This window comes from Mobula hypostoma, chromosome 6, assembly GCF_963921235.1.
Source record: "Mobula hypostoma chromosome 6, sMobHyp1.1, whole genome shotgun sequence".
NCBI lineage: Eukaryota > Metazoa > Chordata > Chondrichthyes > Myliobatiformes > Myliobatidae > Mobula > Mobula hypostoma.
Window position 1 is genome coordinate 161,006,476 of NC_086102.1, and position 23,365 is coordinate 161,029,840.

Genomic DNA, 23,365 nt, shown 5'->3' on the forward strand with positions numbered 1-23,365 from the left:
CGGATCTATGGGCTCAATTTGGTTCAGAATGCTGTTGCTTGCTTTTATTGTACGCATGGTTTGTGTTTATCTTTCTCTTTGCACTTTGGATGTTGGTCTTTCTTAAGTTGGGTTCTTTCAGGTTTCTTGCTTTGTGGCTGCCTGTGAGCAGACAAATCGGAAGGTTGTATAACTTATGCATACTTTGGTAATAAATGCACTTTGAATCCTTTGAAAGAATTAGAAAAACAAAGTTTTGGAAGAAAACAGAATCAACTTAGCACTATTTTTAGTTTATTCATTGTATTCTTGCTCAGTGATCTACTGTAACATGGAAACAGACCCTTCGGCACTCTCATCAAGCTCTATTTCTCCATTAATCCCACCATAAACTAGCCCATATTCCCAGCAACTACTCCATACACCCCAAATCCCTGATTCTACCATTCATCATAGAACCTACCATTCAACAGTGGGCAATTTATAGCAGTCTATTAACTGATCCATCCACACTGTGTTGGGATGTAAGTAACAGAGCACACTGTTAAAATTCACATGGCCATGGAAGGAACAAGAAAACTCCACACAGCAATGGGGGAAAGGATTGAACCAGGGTTGCTGAGGCAGCAGATCCACGAACTGCACCACCAAATAAATTTTGTGATAATCTGATCAAATTAGATTCAGCATATACTCAATACCAAAACTACCACTGCCTTCAATTTTCTGCTAGAGAAACTGCATTCTCTGTTTTTCAAACAATTGCTAATCATTGTCAACTTTGGAACATTCCAGGCAATGTGGGCACTTGTTTGGAGTTGTCAGATTCAATTATTTAAAGTCCAGTTATTTCTCAGTTCTAGTTTGATGTGAGATTCTGATCGTTCAAGAGCAAATTGTTTACCTTGTTAAAAGTGCATTGGAATATGCAGCAAAACTCATTTCTTGTGACTTGAAATTTTCCAGTTAAAACAGTCTCTTCCAACAGCAGGTTAAAAATCTGAAATAAGCTAAAGCAAATATAAAATTGCATAATGCCATATTTTAACAATTTAATTGACAATCCGTTTTAATTGAGATTAACCCCACAAGACAGATGCAAGAATACAGAAATAGAATATGCATTAGGTACAGGGAAGAGATCAACAGGGGCTGTGAAAGAAGAAAGACTTATAAAGATATACTCCTGACAAAGTGCTTGGAATGTTCCCTTGGCATTTCCAGCACCCTGATTCATTAGAGATGTACAGGGCTTTATTGCAACAGTTTTGATCCAAGCACTGGGTAGAACATTTGAGGGAAATATTAATCTTTATTTGTCCTGCAAGGGGAAAATCTGCAGTTGCTGGAAATCTGAGCAACATATAGAAATGCTGGAAGAACTCAGCAGGCCAAGCTACATCTATAGAAAAAAAGTAGTCGACATTTTGGGCCAGAACTGTCCTGCCGACTGTACATTTTGTGTGTGTTAGCCTATAAAAGCTTGTGATGTTTTGATGTACTTTCTCATCATTCTCTAAAATTTCAAGAATACTGTCTTGAAAACTTGACATTCATGGGATCATTTCAATGAATCTTCGCTGCCCTCTTTCAAAGGCAAGAACATCCTTTTTTGGGTAAGGGTTCCTCATTCATCTCATCATGTACCTTGGAGTTGAAACAATTCATCTTCAACTGTTTATTTATGAATATTTCTTTAAAAGGGTTAACTTCAAGAAGAGTATAAGATGTAGGACCAAAATTAGGTCATTTGGTCCATTGAGTCTGTATCACCATTTCATGGCTGATCTATTTTTCCTCACAGCCCCCATCTCCTGCCTTGTCCCTGTATCCCTTCATGCCCTGACCAACCAGGAATCTTATCAACCCCTACCTAAATATACGAAAGACTTGGCCTCCACAGCTACATATGGCAATGAATACCACAGATACACCACTTTCTGGCTAAAGAAATTCCTCCTTATCTCAGTTCTAAAAGGATGCCCTTCTATTTTGAAGCTGTGTTCTCTGGTCTTAGACAAACCCGCCATAGGAAACATCCTTTCCACATCCAATCAATCAAGGCCTTTTAACCATTCGATAGGTTTAAATTAGGTCATCCCTTATTATTCTGAATTCCAGTGAATACAGGCCCAGAGCCATCAAACGTTCTTCGTATGATAAGCAATTTAATCCTAGAATCATTTTTTGTGAACCTCCTTTGAACCCTCTCCAGTTTCAGCACATCCTTTCTAAGATAATGGGCCCAAACCTGCTCATCATACTCCATTGAAGGCCTCACCAGTGCTTTATAAAATCTCAACATTACATCCTTGCTTTTATATTCTAGTCCTCTTGAAATGAAAGCTAACACTGCATTTGCCTTCTTCACCACAGACTCAACCTGCAAATTAACCTTTAGGAGATTCTGCACAAGAATTCCTTTGCACCTCAGATTTTTGTATTTTCTCTCTATTTTGAAAATAGTGAACCTTTTCGTTTCTTGTACCAAAATACATGTCCATACACTTCCTGACACGGTATTACATCTGCCACCTCTTTGCCCATTCTCCTAATCTATCCAAGTCCTTCTATAGCCTCTCTGTTTCCTCAAAACTAACTGCCCCTCCACCTATCTTCGTATCATCTCCAAACTTTGTTACATGCTTGTGTGAGAATGCTATTGTTGGACTATAGTTCAGTATTGAACACCATAATTTCCTCCAGGCTCATCAAGAGGCCTTCACCCTGCTTTGTGTAGCTGGATCCTGGACTTCCTGTCAGATCACTGGCAGGTAGTAAAAGTGGGCTCCCTCACCTCTGCCCCTCTGACCCTCAACACAGGTGCCCCTCAGGGCTGTGTCCTAAGCCCCTTCCTTTACTCTGTGTATACCCATGACTGTGTCGCCACCTGCAGCTCCAATCTACTAATTAAATTTGCTGACGATGCTACACTGATTGGCCGAATCTCAAATAATAATGAGGCAACCTACAGAGAAGTCATCACCCTGACACAGTGGTGTCAAGAGAACAACCTCTCCCTCAGTGTCACAGAAACAAAGGAGCTGGCTGTGGGCTACAGGAGGAATGGAGATGGGCTAACCCCTATTGGCATCAGTGGATCTGGGGTTGAGAGGGTAAACAGCTTTAAGTTCCTCGGCATACACATCACCAAGGATCTCATATGGTCTGTACATACCAGCTGTGTGGTGAAAAAGACACAACAGCACCTCTTTCACCTCAGATGGTTGAAGAAGTTTGGTATGGGCCCCAAATCCTAATTGTCTACAGGGGCACAATTGAGAGCATCTTGACTGGCTGTGTCACTGCCTAGTATGGGAACCGTACTTCCCTCAATCTCAGGACTCTGCAGAGAGTAGTGCAGACAGCCCAATGCATCTGTAGATGTGAACTTCCCACTATTCAGGACATTTACAAAGACAGGTGTGTGAAAAGGGCCTGAAGGATCATGGGGATCCCAAGTCACCCCAACCACAAACTGTTCCAGCTACTACCATCTGGGAAACGGTACTGCAGCATAAAAACCAAGACCAACAGGCTCTGGGACTGCTTCTTCCACCAGGCCATCAGGCTGATTAATTCATGCTGGTACAATTGTATTTCTGTGTTATAGTGACTGTCCTGTTGTATATACTATTTATTATAAATTACACTTTTCACAGTTGGAGACATAACGTAAAGATTTTTACTCCTTATATACTAAGGATGCAAGAAATAAGTCAATTCAATTCAATAAAGCCAGCAACTCCATCATCCAAATCATTGACATATAATGTAAGAAGAATCGGTCCCAACACAGACCCTGTTGAACACCACTGTTCACCGGCAGCCAACCGGAAAAGGCTCCCTTTATTCCCACTCTTTGCCTCCTGCCAATCAGCCACTGCTTTATCTATGCTGGTTTCTTTCCTATAATACCATGAGTTTGTAGCTTGTTGAGCATCTTCATGTCGCACCTTGTCAAAGGTCTCAGGAAATCCAAGTACACAACATCAACTAATTCTCCTTTGCTTATCCTGCTTGTTAGTTTTTCAAAGAATTCCAACAGAGTTGTCAGGCAAGATTTTTCCTTAAGGAAAGCATGCTGACTATGGCCTATTTTATCATGTGCCTCCAAGTACCTGAAAAAACCACATCCTTAACAATTCACTCCAACATCTTCCCAACCACTGAAGTCAGACTAACAGACCTATAGTTTTCTTTCTTCTGCCTCTCTCCTTCCTTGAAGAATGGAATGACATTTGCAATTTTCCAGTCCTCAGGAACCATTCCAGAATCTAGTGACTCTTGAAAGATCATTGCTAATGCCTCCACAATCTCCTCAGCCGCCTCTTTCAGAACCCTGAGGTGTACACCATTTGGTCAAGGTGACTTATCTACCTTCTCTCCCTTCTCCCTGGTTATGGTAACTTCACACACTTCATGCTCCCGACACCTGGAACTTCCACTATACTGCACGTGTCTTCCTCAGTGAAGACTGATGCAAAATACTTGCAACGTACATAAAAAATGCTGGTGAACGCAGCAGGCCAGGCAGCATCCATAGGAAGAGGTACCGTCGACTGCACCTCTACCTGTGGATGCTGCCTAGCCTGCTGCATTCACCAGCACTTTTTGTGTGTGTTGCTTGAATTTCCAGCATCTGCAGATTTCCTCGTGTTTGCAAAATACTTATTCAGTTCCTCCTCATTTCCTTGTCCCTCATTACTACCTCTCCAGCATCATTTTCCAGTGGTCTGATATCCACTCTTGCCTCTCTTTTACACTTCATGTATCTGAAGAAACATTTGGTATCCTCTTCAATATTATTGGCTACATTACTTTCATATTTCATCTTTACCTTAATGACTTTTTTATTTGCCTTCCATTGGTATTTAAATGTTTTTCAATTCCCTAACTTCCCACTAATTTTTGCTCTATTATATGTCCTCTCTTTGGCTTTATTGTTGGCTTTGACTTCCCTTGTAGCCACGGTTGTGTCCGCTTGCCTTAGAATATTTCTTCCTCAAATTATGGGCCATTAATCTCAGAGGTAAAAGCAGATATGCATAAATGGAATCTTATCCCCTTTTTAAGTTTAAATTCAAGGATAAATACTATAAAAGTGAATATTCTTCCTCGGTTATTGTATCTTTTCCGTACTTTACCGGTGGAGGTGGATGATAATCAATTCAGGGAATGGGACAAATGGATTTCCCGCTTCATTTGGCAAGGAAAGAAACCTAGAATTCGATATAACACCTTACAGTTAGGGAAGGAAGGAGGAGGTATGGTTCTTCCTTGCCTGAGAAATTATTTTTATGCCTCACAGATAACCCCTCTGTTATATTGGTGTAATAGGGAATATAAGGCTAGATGGAAGGAAATAGAATTTGGATTAGTTGACAGTTTTCCTCTACAGGCCTCAATAGCTGACAAAGGATTGATATCCCAGTTGGAAAAATTTAAAAACGGTTGGATAAATCTTACATTAAAAGTATGGCAGAAGGTGGTTAATTCGTGTGGAATTAATAACATGTTAAAACTCTTTAGATGGTGTGCATATGATACCGAATTCCTTCCCAACAGAGGAGATAAAAGATTTGAGCTATGGATAAAGAAAGGTCTTACAACCTACCTCTCATTTATAGATAAAAGAGTATTACAAAGTTTCCAAATCCTGCAGGACAAACATGGTCTAGAACATAATGACTTTTTTAGGTACCTTCAAGTACGAAACTATGTTAACCAGAGTTGTAGATATACAGACCTATCAACAGTAGAATTAGAATTTTTCAAGATTCTGAATTCGGCTTGCAGTTCAATACCTAGTAAATCAGTTTCTCGATTATATAATGCACTCTCCCATGCTAAAAATGTAAATACACTGTATATTAAAGAGAAGTGGGAGAAAGAAGCGGGGTTGGTACTTTCAGAGGAGGCTTGGGGGAAAATCTGCAGCTTTCAATGGTCCTCGACTAATTCTTTGACTTGGAGAGAACATTGTTGGAAAAACATTATAAGATATTTCAAGACCCCACATCAGGAAAAATATAAAGATACAAACGTGACGTGTTGGAGAAGGTGCGGCTCCAAGGAGGCAAATCATTTTCATATTTTCTGGGATTGCCCTAAATTAAGTCTATATTGGGAAGGTATTCATAGAACATTAGTTAAGGTACTTAGGTCCCAGATACCTCTGAACTTTGAGACGCTCTATTTGGGGCATGTATTGTTTCTTGAACAGAAGGAAGATATAAAGTTGCTGCAGGCCCTCTTAGCGGCAAGTAAGAAATCAATCACTAGAAAGTGGCTAAATCCAATACCACCTACATTAGAAGATTGGCACGAAATTATCTTGGAAATATTTAAAATGGAAAAGTTGACTTACTCCCTGAGAATTCAAAACGAAAAATTTTATCAAATCTGGAATAAATGGATTGAATATATAACCCCAATGGGAGCAGACTTTAGATGACTCTCCTAATTAATTATACTGCTCTTCTCATCAACACAGTAATATTGCTAACGTAAGCACCCCTAGTCTAAATGTCTTTTTTTTTTGTTTTCTTTTGGAAAATAGAGAATTAACACAAGTAAAGGGAAAGGGATAAAAAATGGAAAAATTAAGTAAATAAGTACATAGGGATTGGATAATTATGTCTGCGGGCAGGAGCAAGCATGAGCAAATTAGGATATAAACACCTACAATGGTTGTTACATAGGCTTATATACAACATTTTGGACCAGTGGAAATGGTCCAGAAGAGTTACGTGGAAACTATTATTACCATTTTTCCTAACAACTAATACCATTACTTAGCCTAATAGATTAGAATTACCACTGTACATAATTATCTATTTAAGTGTCTAATTTCCTTTTATATCATCTCAATGTGTACTTAAGAATGTATAAATAATTATAGTTTTATACATATAAAAAATGGAAAAGGTTATATGTGTGAAAAAAGTACATGATATTTGTGAATTCCTTATCCAAATAAAAATAAAATTAAAAAAAAAGAATATTTCTTCCTCTTTGGGATGTATATATCCTGTGCTTTCTGAATTGCTTCCAGAAATTCCAGCCATTGCTGCTCTGTCATCATCCCTGCCAGTGTTCTTTTTCCAGTCAATTTTGGCCAACTCTTCTCTCGTGCCTCTGTAATTCCCTTTACTCCACTGTGATACTGGTACATCTGACTTTAGCTTCTCCTTCTCAAATTTCAAGGTGAATTTGATCATATTATGATCACTTCCCCTAAGGGTTCTTTTACCTTAAGCTCCCTAATCAAGGAAAGACTACACCAACTTGGGCGTTCAATCTGTGTGCAAAATATGACAAACTGCATGTACAAAAATAAAGAAATAATAAATAAATAAGCAATAATTATCAAGAACATGTGAGGAAGAGTTCTTGAAAGTGAGAATTCTGGTTGTGGGAATGTTTCAATGTTGGGGCAAGTGAAGTTGAGTCAAGTTTTCTCCTTTGGTTCAAGAGTCTGATAGTTGAGCACCTATCAGCTGATGACAGCAGCGACAAGAAAGCATGTCCGAGGTGGTGGGGATCCCCGATGATGGATGCTGCTTTCCTGTGACAGCGTTTCATGTTGATGTGCTCAGTAGTGGGGAGGGCTTGACCCATGATGGACTGGACCGTATGCACTACATTTTGTAGGATTTTCCGTTGAAGGGCATTGGTGTTTCCTTACCAAGCTGTGATGCTATACACTCTGCGTAGCCAGATTCTGCTCCAACTCCATCTGCAAGTTTGCAGATGATACCACCATAGTGGGATGTATCTCAAATAATGAAGAAGTGTTGAACAGCAAGGAGGTATAGAGGTCAGTAACATGATGTTCAGAATAATTTTATTAGCAAAGTACATGATTCACCATATACTATCCTGAGATTCATTTCTTGAGGGCATACTCAATAAATCTATTGAATAATAACCATGACAGAATCTGATCCTCTGAGGATTGGCTCATATATATCTGGTTTCCTTCTTCCAAAGTCAATGATTTGACTCCTCAGTCTTGCTGATTGAGTAAAAGCTTGTTGTTATGGCACCACTTAGCCAGATTTTCAATCTCCCTCCTATACACTGATTCATAACCATCTTTGATTCTGCCTACTGCGGTGGTGTCATAAACAAACTTGAATATGGCATTGGAGCTGTGCTTAGCCACGCAGTCATAAGTGAAAAGCGAGTATGCAGTTATACGAGGAGGTATTCAGGCCAAGATATATATCTGTATCTGTATCTGTCTCGGTCTCTGTCTCTCTCTCTCTCTGGCTATCCATCCCATAGGATGACGATGGTTCCTTAAAATTGTAAGGAACAGCGTGTGCGTGAATGCATTTTAGGTGAGTAGGGGGTTGCACAGGTCCAGACCCACCCTCTTGACAAGCCCTCCCGGATCCAGCGGCACGGTAGGGTCCAAGACAGCGGGGGGAAGTTCTGTTGCAATGAATGGCCAGACCGAGCTTCGATGCAAGGGATGCCCTCTCCGCACTTCACAGCACGTGTTTGCTAGATGGCCGTTGACCCTATGAGAGGGTTCATCCGCCCTTTCACAGGTCTTGTTTTTCGTCCTGCAGGGTGTCTAGCCACCCTGCTCACCAGGCAAGCCTGATGGGGGAACTGGTTTAGTCGCCGATCACCCGACCATGCAACAGGTAGTACTGGGTTACATGGTACCAGTAGCACTCAAGGCCAAGATCTAGGAGCTTATTGATTAGTTTTGAGGGGATGATGGTATTGAATGTTGTGCTGTAGCTGATAAAGGGCATCTTGATGTATGTATCTTTGCTGTCCAGATGTTCCAGGGTTGATTGAAGAGCCAATGAGATGGCAGCTACTGTGGACCTGTTGCTCTGGTAGGCAAACTGGAGTGAATCTTAGTCACTTCTCAGGCAGGTGATATGATTCATCGCCAACCTAAGTGCTACTCAATGATGGTCGTTGAGGCAGGACACCACATTCATCTTGGACACTGGTATAATTGAAGCCTGCTTGAAACAGATTGGTACCACAGACTGCTGAAGTGAGGGGTTAAAGATCTCAGTGAACACTGCACCCAGTTGATCAGCATGGGTCTTTAGTACTTTGCCAGGTACCCTGTTTGGGCCAGTTGATTTTCATGGGTTCACCCTCCTGAAGGGTCCTTGCATACCAAGACTGAATTCACAAGATCACTGGGAGCTGTGGAAGTTTGTGATGGTTCCTCCATGTTTTGACTGTCAAAGCGAGCATTGAGCTAATCTGGAAGCAAAGCAGCTGGTGTCACCTATGTTGCTGATTTAGCTTTATAAGAGGTGTCACGTGACCGGCAACAATGAATATAGAATTGAGTCAGGTTTTATAAAAACTAACAAACATTTATTAAACTCTGCTCAAAAATAGCGAAATGTATCTAAACGACTAACTTAACCGGAAGTTAACTGCTATACGGCAACTCTGGAGCAGTTCTTAAAAGGGTAAATGCAAAAACAGTTCTTAAAGTGGTAAATTCGAACACAGTTCTTAGAATGGTAAATTCGAAAGTCCAAGAGATTTATACAGTCAATTAGGAGAGACTTTCCTGAAGTAAAGAATTCCTCGAAGATGTGATATTACTGCTGATCCCAGCCGGAGCCTGCCTTGTCCGCAGGATTCACAGCGATGGAAATAAAATGGTTTAAAGGAACTGACCTTTTCCTCTGGGGAATAGACACTGCACAACCTTTCCTACTTTAGCAGAGGTTACCTCATGCAGGTCACTGTTTCTTGAACGAAGATTTAATAAAGGTCGATCCTCTCCAAAAGCGCCAAACGATATCAATTTTACTCGACTCAGTGAATTCCTGTACTTTGGTAAGGTCTTCACTCTCCAATACTACTTAAAATAGAAAGTAGAACTCCACTTTAAAACGAAACTGCGTCATAAGACGAATATGCTGCTATACAGAGTAACTAACACAAAACTAAACTGAAAACTAACTGCGTCAAACCAGAGGTCTCCTTTATATACCTGTTGAGAACAGGTCATCATGTGACCTCACTGGCGGGAAAATTATATCGTGACCTCCGCAAGACCATTACATCATGCTCATAAGATACTCAGTTCCAGCTGACTGGAAGTGCACTGATAGCGGTAAGCGTAAGAGTTGGGTGCTTACTGTTCTGGCTAACAACGGATGGTGCAATCCGGGGTTTATTACGATCGAGGAATGTGTTTGCAGACTGGATATTGAACTTCTTACTGTTGGACTTCGGCCACATTCCACCGTGATACAACACTTGGCGGCACGGGAGATTGTTCCTGCCTGTGGCCATCGAACGTGCAGCTCCTCCCGTGGAGGGTCAGACACCCTGAGCCAATAGACTGGTCCTGGACTTATTTTCCATCTGGCATAGTTTGCATTCTGGTGTTTGATTGTTGGGGTTTTTTGTATTGCTATATTTACGCTCTATTCTTGGTTGGTGCGGCTGTAACGAAACCAAATTTCCTTCAGGATTAATAAAGTATAGCTATCTATCTATCTAATTACATCATGGTCATAAGATACACAATTACATCATGGTCATAAGACAGTCACGAGACGTCCATGAGGTATGTAACAGAGGTGATAGTATTCAAGCCCTGCCACAACTGTTGAGTATCCTTCATTAAGTTTGATCTTTGCTTGATTTTTGGTGTTATCTTTTTCAAGCAATTTCAACATCATCATCATCATCATCAGACAATTCTGAAGGAGGAAAAGAAATCCAGCCCCTTTACAGCCATTACAGGTCTTAACTTCGAGGGCAATAACATTACAATTTTCTAGATTTGATTTTTTTCCCAGTCTTTTTTCAAGCTGGTTTGTTTGCTTCCAAATTTGCAGCATCTTTTGTTCTACATAGTTCTGCGAGTGGTTGCATTGACAGTGGGTTGCCATTGTGCTCAGGTTCTTTTGCGGCAAAAGCTAATGTACTATTTAACTTTCTAATGGCTTGCTGAACCTGTATATTTATTTTTAGTGATTTGTGCACAAGGACACCCAAGTCCCTTTGTGCACCAACACCTTGCAGACTCTAACCACATAGGAAATGCACTAAAATGATTCATCCTCTATGATTTACTGCTAATTTAGTATATCTGCTTTATACATAGATATAATGCCCCATGATTATCTTATACTCTTATTGCATCCCTCCCTCGGTTTTTGACATTGCCTTTATATTTACAACTCATACCAACTTTTCTGCCTATTGCTGTTTGTATATGATCTTTGGATGTAAGAATCTTTCTCTCTAATGCTATTATCCCATTTTTTTTAAATTAAGCATACTTCAACTCCTTTTCCATATTGCCATATTTGTCTAAAAGCTAAGTAACCTGAAATATATAATGGTCAGCCTTAGTCGCTTTGCAGCCAGATTTCTGTACTTCAGTAACATTGTCAGCCACCATGATAGGTGGCAGTGATCAGGCTGAACATTTATTTATTGATTAGTGGGTGAATACCATGGGACCTAGCATTTCTTAATTGACACTAAACAATATTATTTGTTTGATATACTGTATATGTTTGTAGAATACTTCAGGTTGCATGTTTTTTTTTGTATATTTGAAGTTAAAACTCATTCCTGGAGGAAATAAAATTACAGATTTTTGTACCTTATGTGAATCAAAGTTGAACACTGTTACCAATGATGGAGATTGCTATTCTAGAATTTATAGTTTAATTTGAGTAAGTCTGTTTCATTCAGATGATGGAAACACAAATTCACTTAGAATTTTTGTATCTTTGTAATTCAGTTTCAGTATTGTGAAGAGAATTGTTGTGGGACTCCACAGTAGTGCACTTAGAATTCAATGAAAAGATGTGTACGAGTTTTGAAATTAGAACTCTGCTGAGTATTTTTTATTATGGAGTGTTATTAAGTGTCTTGCTTACTCACTTTATTTTCAACAGGTAATTTTGGTATCTGCCAACAAGCTTACACGCTACATAGAACCATGTCAATTGACAGAAGAATTTGGAGGTTCACTTCTGTACGACCACATAGACTGGCTGAACAAAAGATTGGTTAGTATTGTGACGTTTAAGTGTTGTAAAATCAGCATACATAATGTTAATTTATTATATAGGAGTGATCAGCTAATAGTAGCTTTCCTGATTATTTTAAATCATGTCTTGACTGGACTTTACTGAATAGTGCATAGTAGGAGCTGATGTATGTCAGATAATATCTAAGGCAGTAGTGAACTAAATAGGGAATTTAAATTTGTCACAGTGGGAGCAAAATTAGTCCATTCAGCCATGGAGTCTGTTCTGTTTTTTCAATCATAGCTGTTTTTCAACCCCATTACCCCAGCTTTTCCTTGTAACCCTTAACCCCCTTTACCAATAGGAACCCACCATTCTCAGCACAAAATATACCCAGTGACTTGGCTTCTACAGCTCTCTAACTGAAGAAATACCTCTTCATCTCAGTTTTAATGGGGCATCTCTTATTCAGAGGCTATGTTTAGACTCTCCTTCTAATGGAAAGGTGCTCTCTACGTTCACTTTATCTAGGCCTTTCGGTATCTGGTAGACTTCAATGAAACCCCCTCCTCAAACTTCTGAACTCCCATTGCGTACAGGCTCTGGGACATCAAGCCCTCAACATATGTAAAACCTTTCATTCCTGGTATTACTCTTGTGAACCTCCTGTAGGGCCAGCACAGTATTCCAAATCTGGTCTGACCAATGCCAGCTTGCGTTTGCATTCTTTTCTACTGATTTGGCTTGTAATTTAACCGTAGGGGAATTCTGAACTAAAACTCCCAAGTCCCTTTAGACCTCAGATTTCTGAATCCTCTTTCCATTTCAAAGAAGAATCTTTATTCTTCCTATCAAAATGCATAAATAGAGACCAGATTACGTCTTTTTTCCTTCTACCAAAGAGCACAACCATACTCCTCCCTTCACTGTATTCCACCTGCCATTTCTTTGCCCACTCTCCCAACCTCTTGGAGTCCTGCAGACTTCCTGCCTCCACAACAGCACCTGTTCCTCCACCTATCTGTGTATTGTCTACAACCTCGGCTACAATTCCATCAGTTCCTTACAGATTATTAATATACAAAGTGAAAAGTTATCCCAACACTGCGAGACTCCATTAGTTCCCTGCAACCATCCGAAAAGGCCCACCCTTTGACTTCTGCCAGTCAGCCAATTTTCTATCTATGCTTGTACCTTGTCTTGATTACCATGGGCTCTTGGCTGGCAGTCTTATGTGCGTCACTTTGTCAAAGACCTTCTGAAAGTTCAAGTAAATAACATCTGCCAACTCTCGTTTGTTAAACCTGCATATTATATAACCACATAACCATATAACAATTACACCCTGGAAACAGGCCATCTCGGCCCTTCTAGTCTGTACTGAACTCTTACTCTCACCTAGTCCCACCAACCTGCACTCAGCCCATAACCCTCCGTTCCTTTCCTGTCCATATATCTATCCAATTTAACTTTAAATGAACCTGTCTGAACCACTTCCGCTGGAAGCTCGTTCCACACAGCTACCACTCTCTGAGTAAAGAAGTTCCCCCTCATGTTACCCCTAAACTTTTGCCCTTTAACTCTCAACTCATGTCCTCTTGTTTGATTCTCCCCCACTCTCAATGGAAAAAGCCTATCCATGTCAACTCTATCTATCCCCCTCATAATTTTAAATACCTCTATTAAGTCCCCCCTCAACCTTCTACGCTCCAAAGAATAAAGACCTAACTTGTTCAACCTTTCTCTGTAACTTAGGAGATGAAACACAGGCAGCATTTTAGTAAATCTCCTCTGTACTCTCTCAATTTTATTGACATCTTTCCTATAATTTGGTGACTAGAACTGTACACAATACTCCAAATTTGACCTTACCAAAGCCTTATACAATTTCAACATTACATCCCAACTCCTATAATCAATGCTCTGATTTATAAAGGCCAGCATACCAAAAGCTTTCTTCACCACCCTATCCACATGAGATTCCACCTTCAGGGAACTATGCTCCATTTTTCCTAGATCCCTCTGTTCTCCTGCATTCTTCAATGCCCTACCATTTACCATGTATGTCCTATTTTGATTAGTCCTACCAAAATGTAGCACCTCACATTTATCAGCATTAAACTTCATCTGCCATCTTTCAGCCCACTCTTCTAAGTGGTCTAAATCTCTCTGCAAGCTTTGAAAACCTACTTCATTATCCACAACTCCACCTATCTTAGTATCATCTGCATACTTACTAATCCAATTTACCACCCCATCATCCAGATCATTAATGTATATGACAAACCACATTGGACCCAGTACAGATCCCTGAGGCACACCACTAGACACCGTCCTCCAATCTGACACACAGTTATCCACCACTACTCTCTGGCATCTCCCATCCAGCCACTGCTGAATCCATTTTACTACTTCGATATTAATGCCTAACGATTGAACCTTCCTAACTAACCTTCCGTGTGGAACCTTGTCAAAGGCCTTACTGAAGTCCATATAGACAACATCCTCGTCAACTTTCCTGGTAACCTCTTCAGAAAATTCAATAAGATTTGTCAAACATGACCTTCCACGCACAAATCCACGTTGACTGTTCCTAATCAGACCCTGTCTATCCAGATAATTATATAAACCATCTCTGAGAATACTTTCCATCAATTTACCCACCACTGACGTCAAACTCACAGGCCAATAATTGCTAGGTTTACTCTTAGAACCTTTTTTAAACAATGGAACAACATGAGCAATACGCCAATCCTCCAGCACCATCCCTGTTTCTAATGACATTTGAAATATTTCTGTCAGAGCCCCTGCTATTTCCACACTAACTTCCCTCAAGGTCCTAGAGAATGTCTTGTCCGGACCCGGAGACTTATCCACTTTTATATTCCTTAAAAGTGCCAGTACTTCCTCTTCTTTAATCATCATACTTTCCATAACTACTCTTCTTGTTTCCTTTACCTTTCACAATTCAATATCCTTCTCCTTAGTGAATACCGAAGAAAAGAAATTGTTCAAAATCTCCCCCATCTCTTTTGGCTCCGCACATAGCCGTCCACTCTGATTCTCTAAGGGACCAATTTTATCCCTCACTATCCTTTTGCTATTTATATAACTGTAGAAACCCTTTGGATTTATTTTCACTTTACTTGCGAAAGCAGCCTTATATCTTCTTTTAGCTTTTCTAATTTCTTTCTTGATTCTTTTTACATTCTTTATATTCCTCAAGCACCTCATTTACTCCAAGCTGCCTATATTTATTGTAGATCCCTCTCTTTTTCCAAACCAAGTTTCCAATATCCCTTGAAAACCATGGCTCTCTCAAACTTTTAACCTTTCCCTTCAACCTAACAGGAAAATAAAGATCCTGTACCCTCAAAATTTCACCTTTAAATGACCTCCATTTCTCTATTACATCCTTCCCATAAAACAAATTGTCCCAATCCACTCCTTCTAAATCCTTTCGCATCTCCTCAAAGTTTGCCTTTCTGCAATCAAAAATCTCAACCCTGGGTCCAGTCCTATCCTTCTCCATAATTATATTGAAACTAATGGTATTGTGATCACTGGACCTGAAGTGCTCCCCAACACATACCTCCGTCACCTTCCCTATCTAATTCCCTAACAGGAGATCCAACACTGCCCCTTCTCCAGTTGGTACCTCTATGTATTGCTGCAAAAAACTATCTTGCACTCATTTTACAAACTCCAAACCATCTAGCCCTTTTACAGAATGGGCTTCCCAGTCAATGTGTGGAAAATTAAAATCTCCCACAATCACAACCTTGTGCTCACTACAAATATCTGCTATCTCCTTTCAAATTTGCTCCTCCACTTCTCGCTCCCCATTAGGTGGTCTATAATACACCCCTATAAGTGTCACTACACCTTTCCCATTCCTCAATTCCACCCAAATAGCCTCCCTGGACAAGTCCACTAATCTATCCTGTCAGAGCACCGCTGTTATATTTTCTCTGACAAGCAATGCAACACCTCCCCCTCTTGCCCCTCCTATTCTATCACACCTGAAGCAACGAAATCCTGGAATATTTAGTTGCCAATCACACTCCTCCTGCAACCATGTTTCACTAATAGCTACAACATCATATTTCCAGGTATCAATCCATGCTCTAAGCTCATCCACCTTTCTTACAATGCTCCTAGCATTAAAATAGATGCATTTAAGAAACTCTCCACCTCTTACTCTCTGTTTATCCCCAATGGAGCAAACAACTTTGTTATCTTTTTCTTCCTTTTTCCCCTACGTCTTCGGTCTGAATGCTCCCATTCTCTGTCCCCTGCCTATCCTCCCTCACACACTGTCTACTAGCTTTCTGTATTTGTGAACTAACCTCCTCTCTCCTAGTCTCTTCAATTTGATTCCCACCCCCGCAACCATTCTAGTTTAAAGTCTCGTCAGTCGCCATCGCAGATCTCCCCGCCGGGATATTGGTCCCCCTAGGATTCAAGTGCAACCCGTCCTTTTTGTACGTCACACCTGCGCCAAAAGAGGTCCCAATGATCCAAAAACTTGAATCCCTGACCCCTGCTCCAATCCCTCAGCCACGCATTTATCCTCCACCTCATTGCATTCCTACTCTCACTGTTGCGTGGCACAGGCAGTAATCCCGAGATTACTACCTTTGCAGTCCTTCTTCTCAACTCCCTTCCTAACTCTCTATATTCTCTTTTCAGGACCTCTTCCCTTTTCCTACCTATGTCATTGGTACCTATATGTACCACGACCTCTGGCTCCTCACCCTCCCACTTCAGGATATCTTGGACGCGATCAGAGACATCCCGGACCCTGGCACCAGGGAGGCAAACTACCATCCGGGTCTCCTGACTGCATCTACAGAATCGCCAATCTGACCCCCTAACTATCGAGTCCCCTATTACTACTGCCCTCCTCTTCCTTTCCCTACCCTTTTGAGCTACAGACCGGACTCTGTGCCAGAGGCATGGCCACTGTTGCTTCCTCCAGGTAAGCTGTTTCCCACCCCCCAAACAGTACTCAAACAGGAGTACTTATTGTCAAGGGGCACAGCCACTGTGGTACTCTCTAGTACCTGACTTTTCCCCTTCCCCCTCCTAACTGTGACCCACTTGTCTTCCTCCCGTGGCCCTGGTGTGACACCTGCCTGTTACTCATCTCTATCAACTCCTCACTCTCCCTGACCAGACGAAGGTCATCAAGCTGCAGCTCCAGTTCCCTAACATGGTCCTTTAGGAGCTGCAGCTCGGCGCACCTGGCGCAGATGTGGATGTCCGGGAGGCTAGGAGACTCCAGGACCTCCCACATTCGACACAGAAAACAGCAAGCTGCCCTCACACTTCCCCCTTTCCTCAAATAACAGGAAAAATTGAAAACCAAACCTACTTCGCCTCGCCCGTTTCCGCCTAAGCCCATTGAGCCAAAGCCCTTAGGCCTTCACTCTGCTCCCGGCTCACTCCTCTGCTCGCAAAATGACGCTGCCCATTGTATAAGGCTGTGTTCCTTTTAAATCTTCCGCTCTTCACAGCCCGACATCACACGCCTGCGTAGTCCTGCCTCTCTCCAAAATTCTCCAAAAGAATTCTAACAGATTTTTCAGGTAACATCTCCTTTTCACAGCACCATGCTCCCTTCATCCTATTTTGGCCTATACTTACAAATGCTCTGAAATTTATCCTTAATAACAAGTCCATTAGACATATGAGAAGAATTAGGCCATTCAGCCCATCAAATCTAGTTTGATCATGACTGATCTATCTTTCCTCTTAACTCCATTCTCCTGCCTTCTACCAATAATTTTTGACACCTTTACTAGTCAAGATCCTAACAACCTCCATCTGAATTATTGACTGTTAATTTTCCTCTATAGATGTTGCCTGACCTGCTGACTTTGTCCAGCGTTTTGTGCGTGTTGCTCAAGATTTCCAGCATCTGCAGAATCTATCATGTTTCTCGAATCTTCTTTGTCTAGATTACCTTCATCTTTGTCTAGATTACTTTCATCTTCCCCTGCCTTACAGCTTCTTTTAGTGTACTTTTTTGGCTTTCAAAGGCTTCCCAATCCTCTTGCTACTCACTAGTCTTTGGCATATTATATACCTTCTCTTTTGCTCTTATGCTGTTACTGACCTCCTTTGCCAGCCATAGCTACCTTGTTGTCCCTTTAGTATGTTTTCTTTTTCCTTTGAATGAAATTCTGCCAAATAACTCCCAGAAATTCCTGCCATTGCTGCTCCACTGCCTTCTATGGTTAGGACCCCTTCCAATCAACTCTGTCTAGCTTCATCCTCATACCTGTAGTTGCCTCTCCTTAACACTGATTTTGTTACATTAGATTTCAGCTTCTCTCTCAAACTGCAGGGTGAATTCTATCACATTTTGGTCACTGCCTCTTAAGGGTTCCTTCATCTTAAGCTCCTTGAACAGATCTGCCTGATTGTATAATGCCAAAACCAGAATTTGCTGTACACAAACTGCTTTAAAAATCCGTCTTCTAGGCATTCCACAAATTCCTTTTCTTGTGGTCTACTACTCACCTCATCTTCCCTACTTGGATGTTGAAGTCCCCCATGCTAACTCTAGCATTGTCTTTTTCACATGCCTTTTCTATCTCCTGCTATATTTTGTACTCCACACCTTAACTGCTGCCTAGAGATCTACACACAGCTCCCATTAGGTTCTTTTAACTTTTGTACTTCCTCATGTCTGCTGACAAAGATTCTGCATGTCTCTCCTGGTTATCAATTTAATTTCATTTTCACTAAGAGTCACCTAGAATTAAAATAAAAAGCTCTAATGAAAACTACTGGGAAATTCAGTTTTATTGCAAGCTAGATATTGACCTTTAAAATTCAGTCAATGATGTTAAGAGCCAGCGTGAAGAGAATTTAAACAATTCTGAGTGAATCTATACTGTATATGATTAGAATGCAAATATGCTCTGAACTTGGGTCCAAATAGTAACATCTGAAATCTTTCAGAAACATAAATCTAAGACAGGATTAATAATCACCTGAGGTGAGGTTGAACTGGTTGTGGTTGTTAGTGTTATGTTTACGTCCTTTTTTGAACAAGGTAGTAACATGATTCTGTTCTCTTACACAACCTACATATCCAAAGAATTTTAAAGGTTACAGTCAATGCACCCCAATTTCTTCCTGTACTTCCCTCAAGATCCCAAGATGTTTTCCATCTAGTCCGGGAGAATTTCTTACTTTTCATTCTGCTAACCTTTTTAATACCTCAATACTATGAATTTTTAAATACATCCAGTGTTTGAACTATCTCCTCCCTTGCTACTGTTTGTAAATACCCTCTTTCCTCATGCATGCAAATACAATGTATTCATACAGTATGTTGTGCTCCTCTCAGCATCCACGTGCATCTTCCTATTTTTGGCCTTACTGAGTTTCAATCCTCCGTGCCATTCCCCCACCTCTTTTACCTTCCTCTCTGTTCCTTTTGAAACTTTTTAACCACAGAAAAATTGAGCAGCCATTCACTTCGACTCTTGCCTGATGTTCATCATTGTTCCTTTTATGTTGTGTGCTTCAATACTGTTGTATACCACATCAACTGCATCACCCTCTTCAATTCTGTTACTTTATTAAAATTCTGTCAGTTTGGTTCTGTTAAGAATAAATTGTATTTAACTAAAGTGATAGTGCAAAAGGTTTAGTTGGGGCAGAATTTGTTTGGTGTGTCCAGGAAGGATTCCAGACACAACAGAGGAGAGGCCATATTGGGTCTAGTGCCTTATAAACTAGCCTTATGAAGGGATTTAGGAGAGCTAAAATAAGACATGTAAAGGCTTAAGTAAGATTAAGGAAAACCACAAGACATTTTGCACAGGCATGGGAAATAGAAGGATAACTAGAGTGAGAATAGGGATAGAAGAGGAACTGTGTGCCTGGAGTCTGAAGACACAGGGGTGGTGCTTAATACTTCGCTTTAGTATTCACCAGTGAAAGGAACCTTGATTGTGAGGACAATGTAGAACAGGGTAATATGCTGGAACACGTCAACATTAAAAAAAGAGGCTGTGCTTGACTTCCGAAAAACATTAGGATGGATAAATCCCCAGCTCAGACAGTATATACTCCAGGTTACTATGAGAAGCGATTGCTGAACCTTTGTCAATGATCTTTTTGCTCTCGCTGACTGCAGGAATACTAGGGGATCTCCCAGTGGCTGCACATTTTAATTCCACTTCCCATTCCTATTCTGATATGTCAATCCATTGCCCCTCCACTGTCGTGATGAGACCACACTCAGGTTGAAGGAACAACCCCTTATATTCCATCTAGGTAGTCTCCAACCTGATGGCATGAACATTGATTTCTCGCACTTCTGGTAATGCACCCCTCCTCACCATTCTCCAACCCTTTTTCCCTCTCTCACCTTATCTCCTTGCCTGCCCATCACCTCCCTCTGGTGCTCCTCCCCATTTCTTTCTTCCAAGGTCCTCTGTCTTCTCCTATTAGATTCCCCCTTCTCCAGCCCCGTATCTCTTTCACCAATCAACTTCCCAGCTCTTTATTTCATCTCTTCCCCTCCCGGTTTCACCTTTTACTTAGTGTTTCTCTCTCCCCTTCCCCCATCTTTTAAGTCTATTTTTCATCTTTTTTTATCCTGTCCTGCCAAAGGGTCTTGGCCCAAAATGGCCACTGTACTTTTTTCCATAGATGCTGCCTGGCCTGCTGAGTTTCTTCAGCATTTTGTGAGTGTTGCCTGGGGTCCACTCCTGTACCTAACAAAGTGCCACTAAATCTTCTCGTATTAGATATTTCCACCCTGAGAAAGTTATTGGTAGCTGGCCATTCTATCTATGCTTCTTATGATCTTGTACACCTCCATCCTTCACCCAAAAGAGAAAAGCTCTCACTCACTCAGCCTATCCTCTTGAGACATGCTCTCTAATCCAGGCAGTATCCAGGTAAGTCACCTTTTCACTCTCTCTAAAGCTTCTTGTAATGATGCAACCAGAACTGAACACAATACTCCAAGACTGGTCTGACCAGAGTTTTATAGAGCTACAACATCACCTCATGGCTCTTAATAAACTCAGTCCACCACAACATACACATTCTTAACCACCATATCAATTTGTACAGCAATTTCGAGGGATCTTTGGGTTTGGAACCCAAGATCCTGCAGTTCCTCCACACTACTAAGAATCCTGCCATTAACCTTGCACTCTGTCTTTAAATTCGACACTTTAATGTGTATTGCTTTACACTTTTCATATTGAATTCCGTCTGCCACTTTTCAGCACAGCTGTGTGTCCTGTCAATATACTGTTGTAACCTATGACAGCCTTCACAACGTGACCAACTTAATGTTGTCTGCAAACTTACTAAAACTACCCTTTCACTTCCTCAACCACATCATTTACAAAAATCACAAAGAGCAGGGGCCCCAGTATAGATCCATGGGGAATATCACTGGCCACTGACCTCCAAGCAGAGTCCATCCCTACTACCACACTTTACCTTCATTGGGTAAGCCAATTCTGAATCCACGCAGCAGTTTCATGTTCCCATGCCTCCTCACTTTTTGAATGAGCTTATCATGGAGAACCTCGTTGCAGACCTCATTAAAACCCATATTCACCATATCCATTGCTCTACCTCCATCGAACTATTTTATCACTACCTCAAAGAATTCAATCAGCCCCTCACTGCCTCTCACAGTGCCAAGCTGACTATCCTTAATTAGACTATAGTCATAGTCATCGTAGTCATAGTCATACTTTATTGATCCCGGGAGAAATTAGTTTTCGTTACAGTTGCACCATAAATAATAAATAGTAATAGAACCATAAATAGTTAAATAGTAATATGTAAATTATGCCAGTAAATTATGAAATAAGTCCAGGACCAGCCTATTGGCTCAGGGTGTCTGACCCTCCAAGGGAGGAGTTGTAAAGTTTGATGGCCACAGGCAGGAATGACTTGCTATGACTTCCTCTGTGTTGCATCTCGGTGGAATGAGTCTCTGGCTGAATGTACTTCTGTGCCCACCCAGTACATTATGTAGAGGATGGGAGACATTGACCAAGATGGCATGCAACTTAGACAGCATCCTCTTTTCAGACACCACCATGAGAGAGTCCATTTCCATCCCCACAACATCACTGGCCTTACGAATGAGTTTGTTGATTCTGTTGGTGTCTGCTACCCTCAGCCTGCTGCCCCAGCACACAACAGCAAACATAATCGCACTGGCCACCACAGACTCGTAGAGCATCCTCAGCATTGTCCGGCAGATGTTAAAGGACCTCAGTCTCCTCAGGAAATAGAGACGGCTCTGACCCTTCTTGTAGACAGCCTCAGTGTTCTTTGACCAGTCCAGTTTATTGTCAATTCGTATCCCCAGGTATTTATAATCCTCCACCATGTCCACACTGACCCCCTGGATGGAAACAGGGGTCACCGGTACCTTAGCTCTCCTCAGGTCTACCACCAGCTCCTTAGTCTTTTTCACATTAAACTGCAGATAATTCTGCTCACACCATGTGACAAAGTTTCCTACCGTAGCCCTGAACCCAGCCTCATCTCCCTTGCTGATGCATCCAACTATGGCAGAGTCATCAGAAAACTTCTGAAGATGACAAGATTCTGTGCAGTAGTTGAAGTCCGAGGTGTAGATGGCGAAGAGAAAGGGAGACAAGACAATCCCCTGTGGAGCCCCAGTGCTGCTGATCACTCTGTCGGACACACAGTGTTGCAAGCACACGTACTGTGGTCTGCCAGTCAGGTAATCAAGAATCCATGACACCAGGGAAGCATCCACCTGCTTCGCTGTCAGCTTCTCCATATGCTTGTATCTTTTCTCTGAGCATCCTCTCCAGTAGTTTGCCCACCACTGAAAGACTCACTGGTCTATAATTTCCAAGATTATCCCTACTGCCTTTCTTAATCAAAGGAATAAGATATATAAGTGGCCACACTGGGAGATGTGCTTGGTGGTGGGATCCCGTTGGAGATGGCAGAAATTCCGGAGAATTTTTTTCTCAAGTCCTGCTGAAGGCCTGAAAAGTTGACTGTACTTTTTTCAGTAGATGCTGCCTGGTCTGCTGAGTTTCTTCAGCATTTGTGTGTGTTGCTTGGATTTCCGGCATCTGCAGATTTTCTCTTGTTTGGGGATTACACTTATTCCCCAAGCTGCTGTTTGGTTTGAACAACAACTGGACCTCTTGACTGTGTCTGCATACTTTAATGCATTGAGTTGTTGCCACTTGATTGGCTGATTAGATATTTGCATTAATGAGCAGGTGTATCAAAGGAAGTGGTCACTAAGTGTTATTGTAAGATGATTGAGGAATGTATAGGGGCATGTTAGAGGCAAGTCTTTTACACAGGCAGGAGTGGTAAAGGTGGTTATATTAGGGAGA

The 23,365-nt window shown here is 41.3% G+C and overlaps 1 protein-coding gene across 3 annotated transcripts in view; it reads left to right on the forward strand.

The window, feature by feature from the left end:
- Positions 1-23,365, forward strand: part of sestd1 (SEC14 and spectrin domains 1) — a 146,320-nt gene that overhangs the window by 61,566 nt on the left and 61,389 nt on the right. For all 3 annotated transcript variants that reach the window (XM_063052066.1, XM_063052064.1, XM_063052065.1), the window contains exon 7: positions 11,904-12,017. In XM_063052066.1, the coding sequence (XP_062908136.1) occupies positions 11,904-12,017 (114 nt within the window). The remainder of the gene's footprint in view (positions 1-11,903; positions 12,018-23,365) is intronic.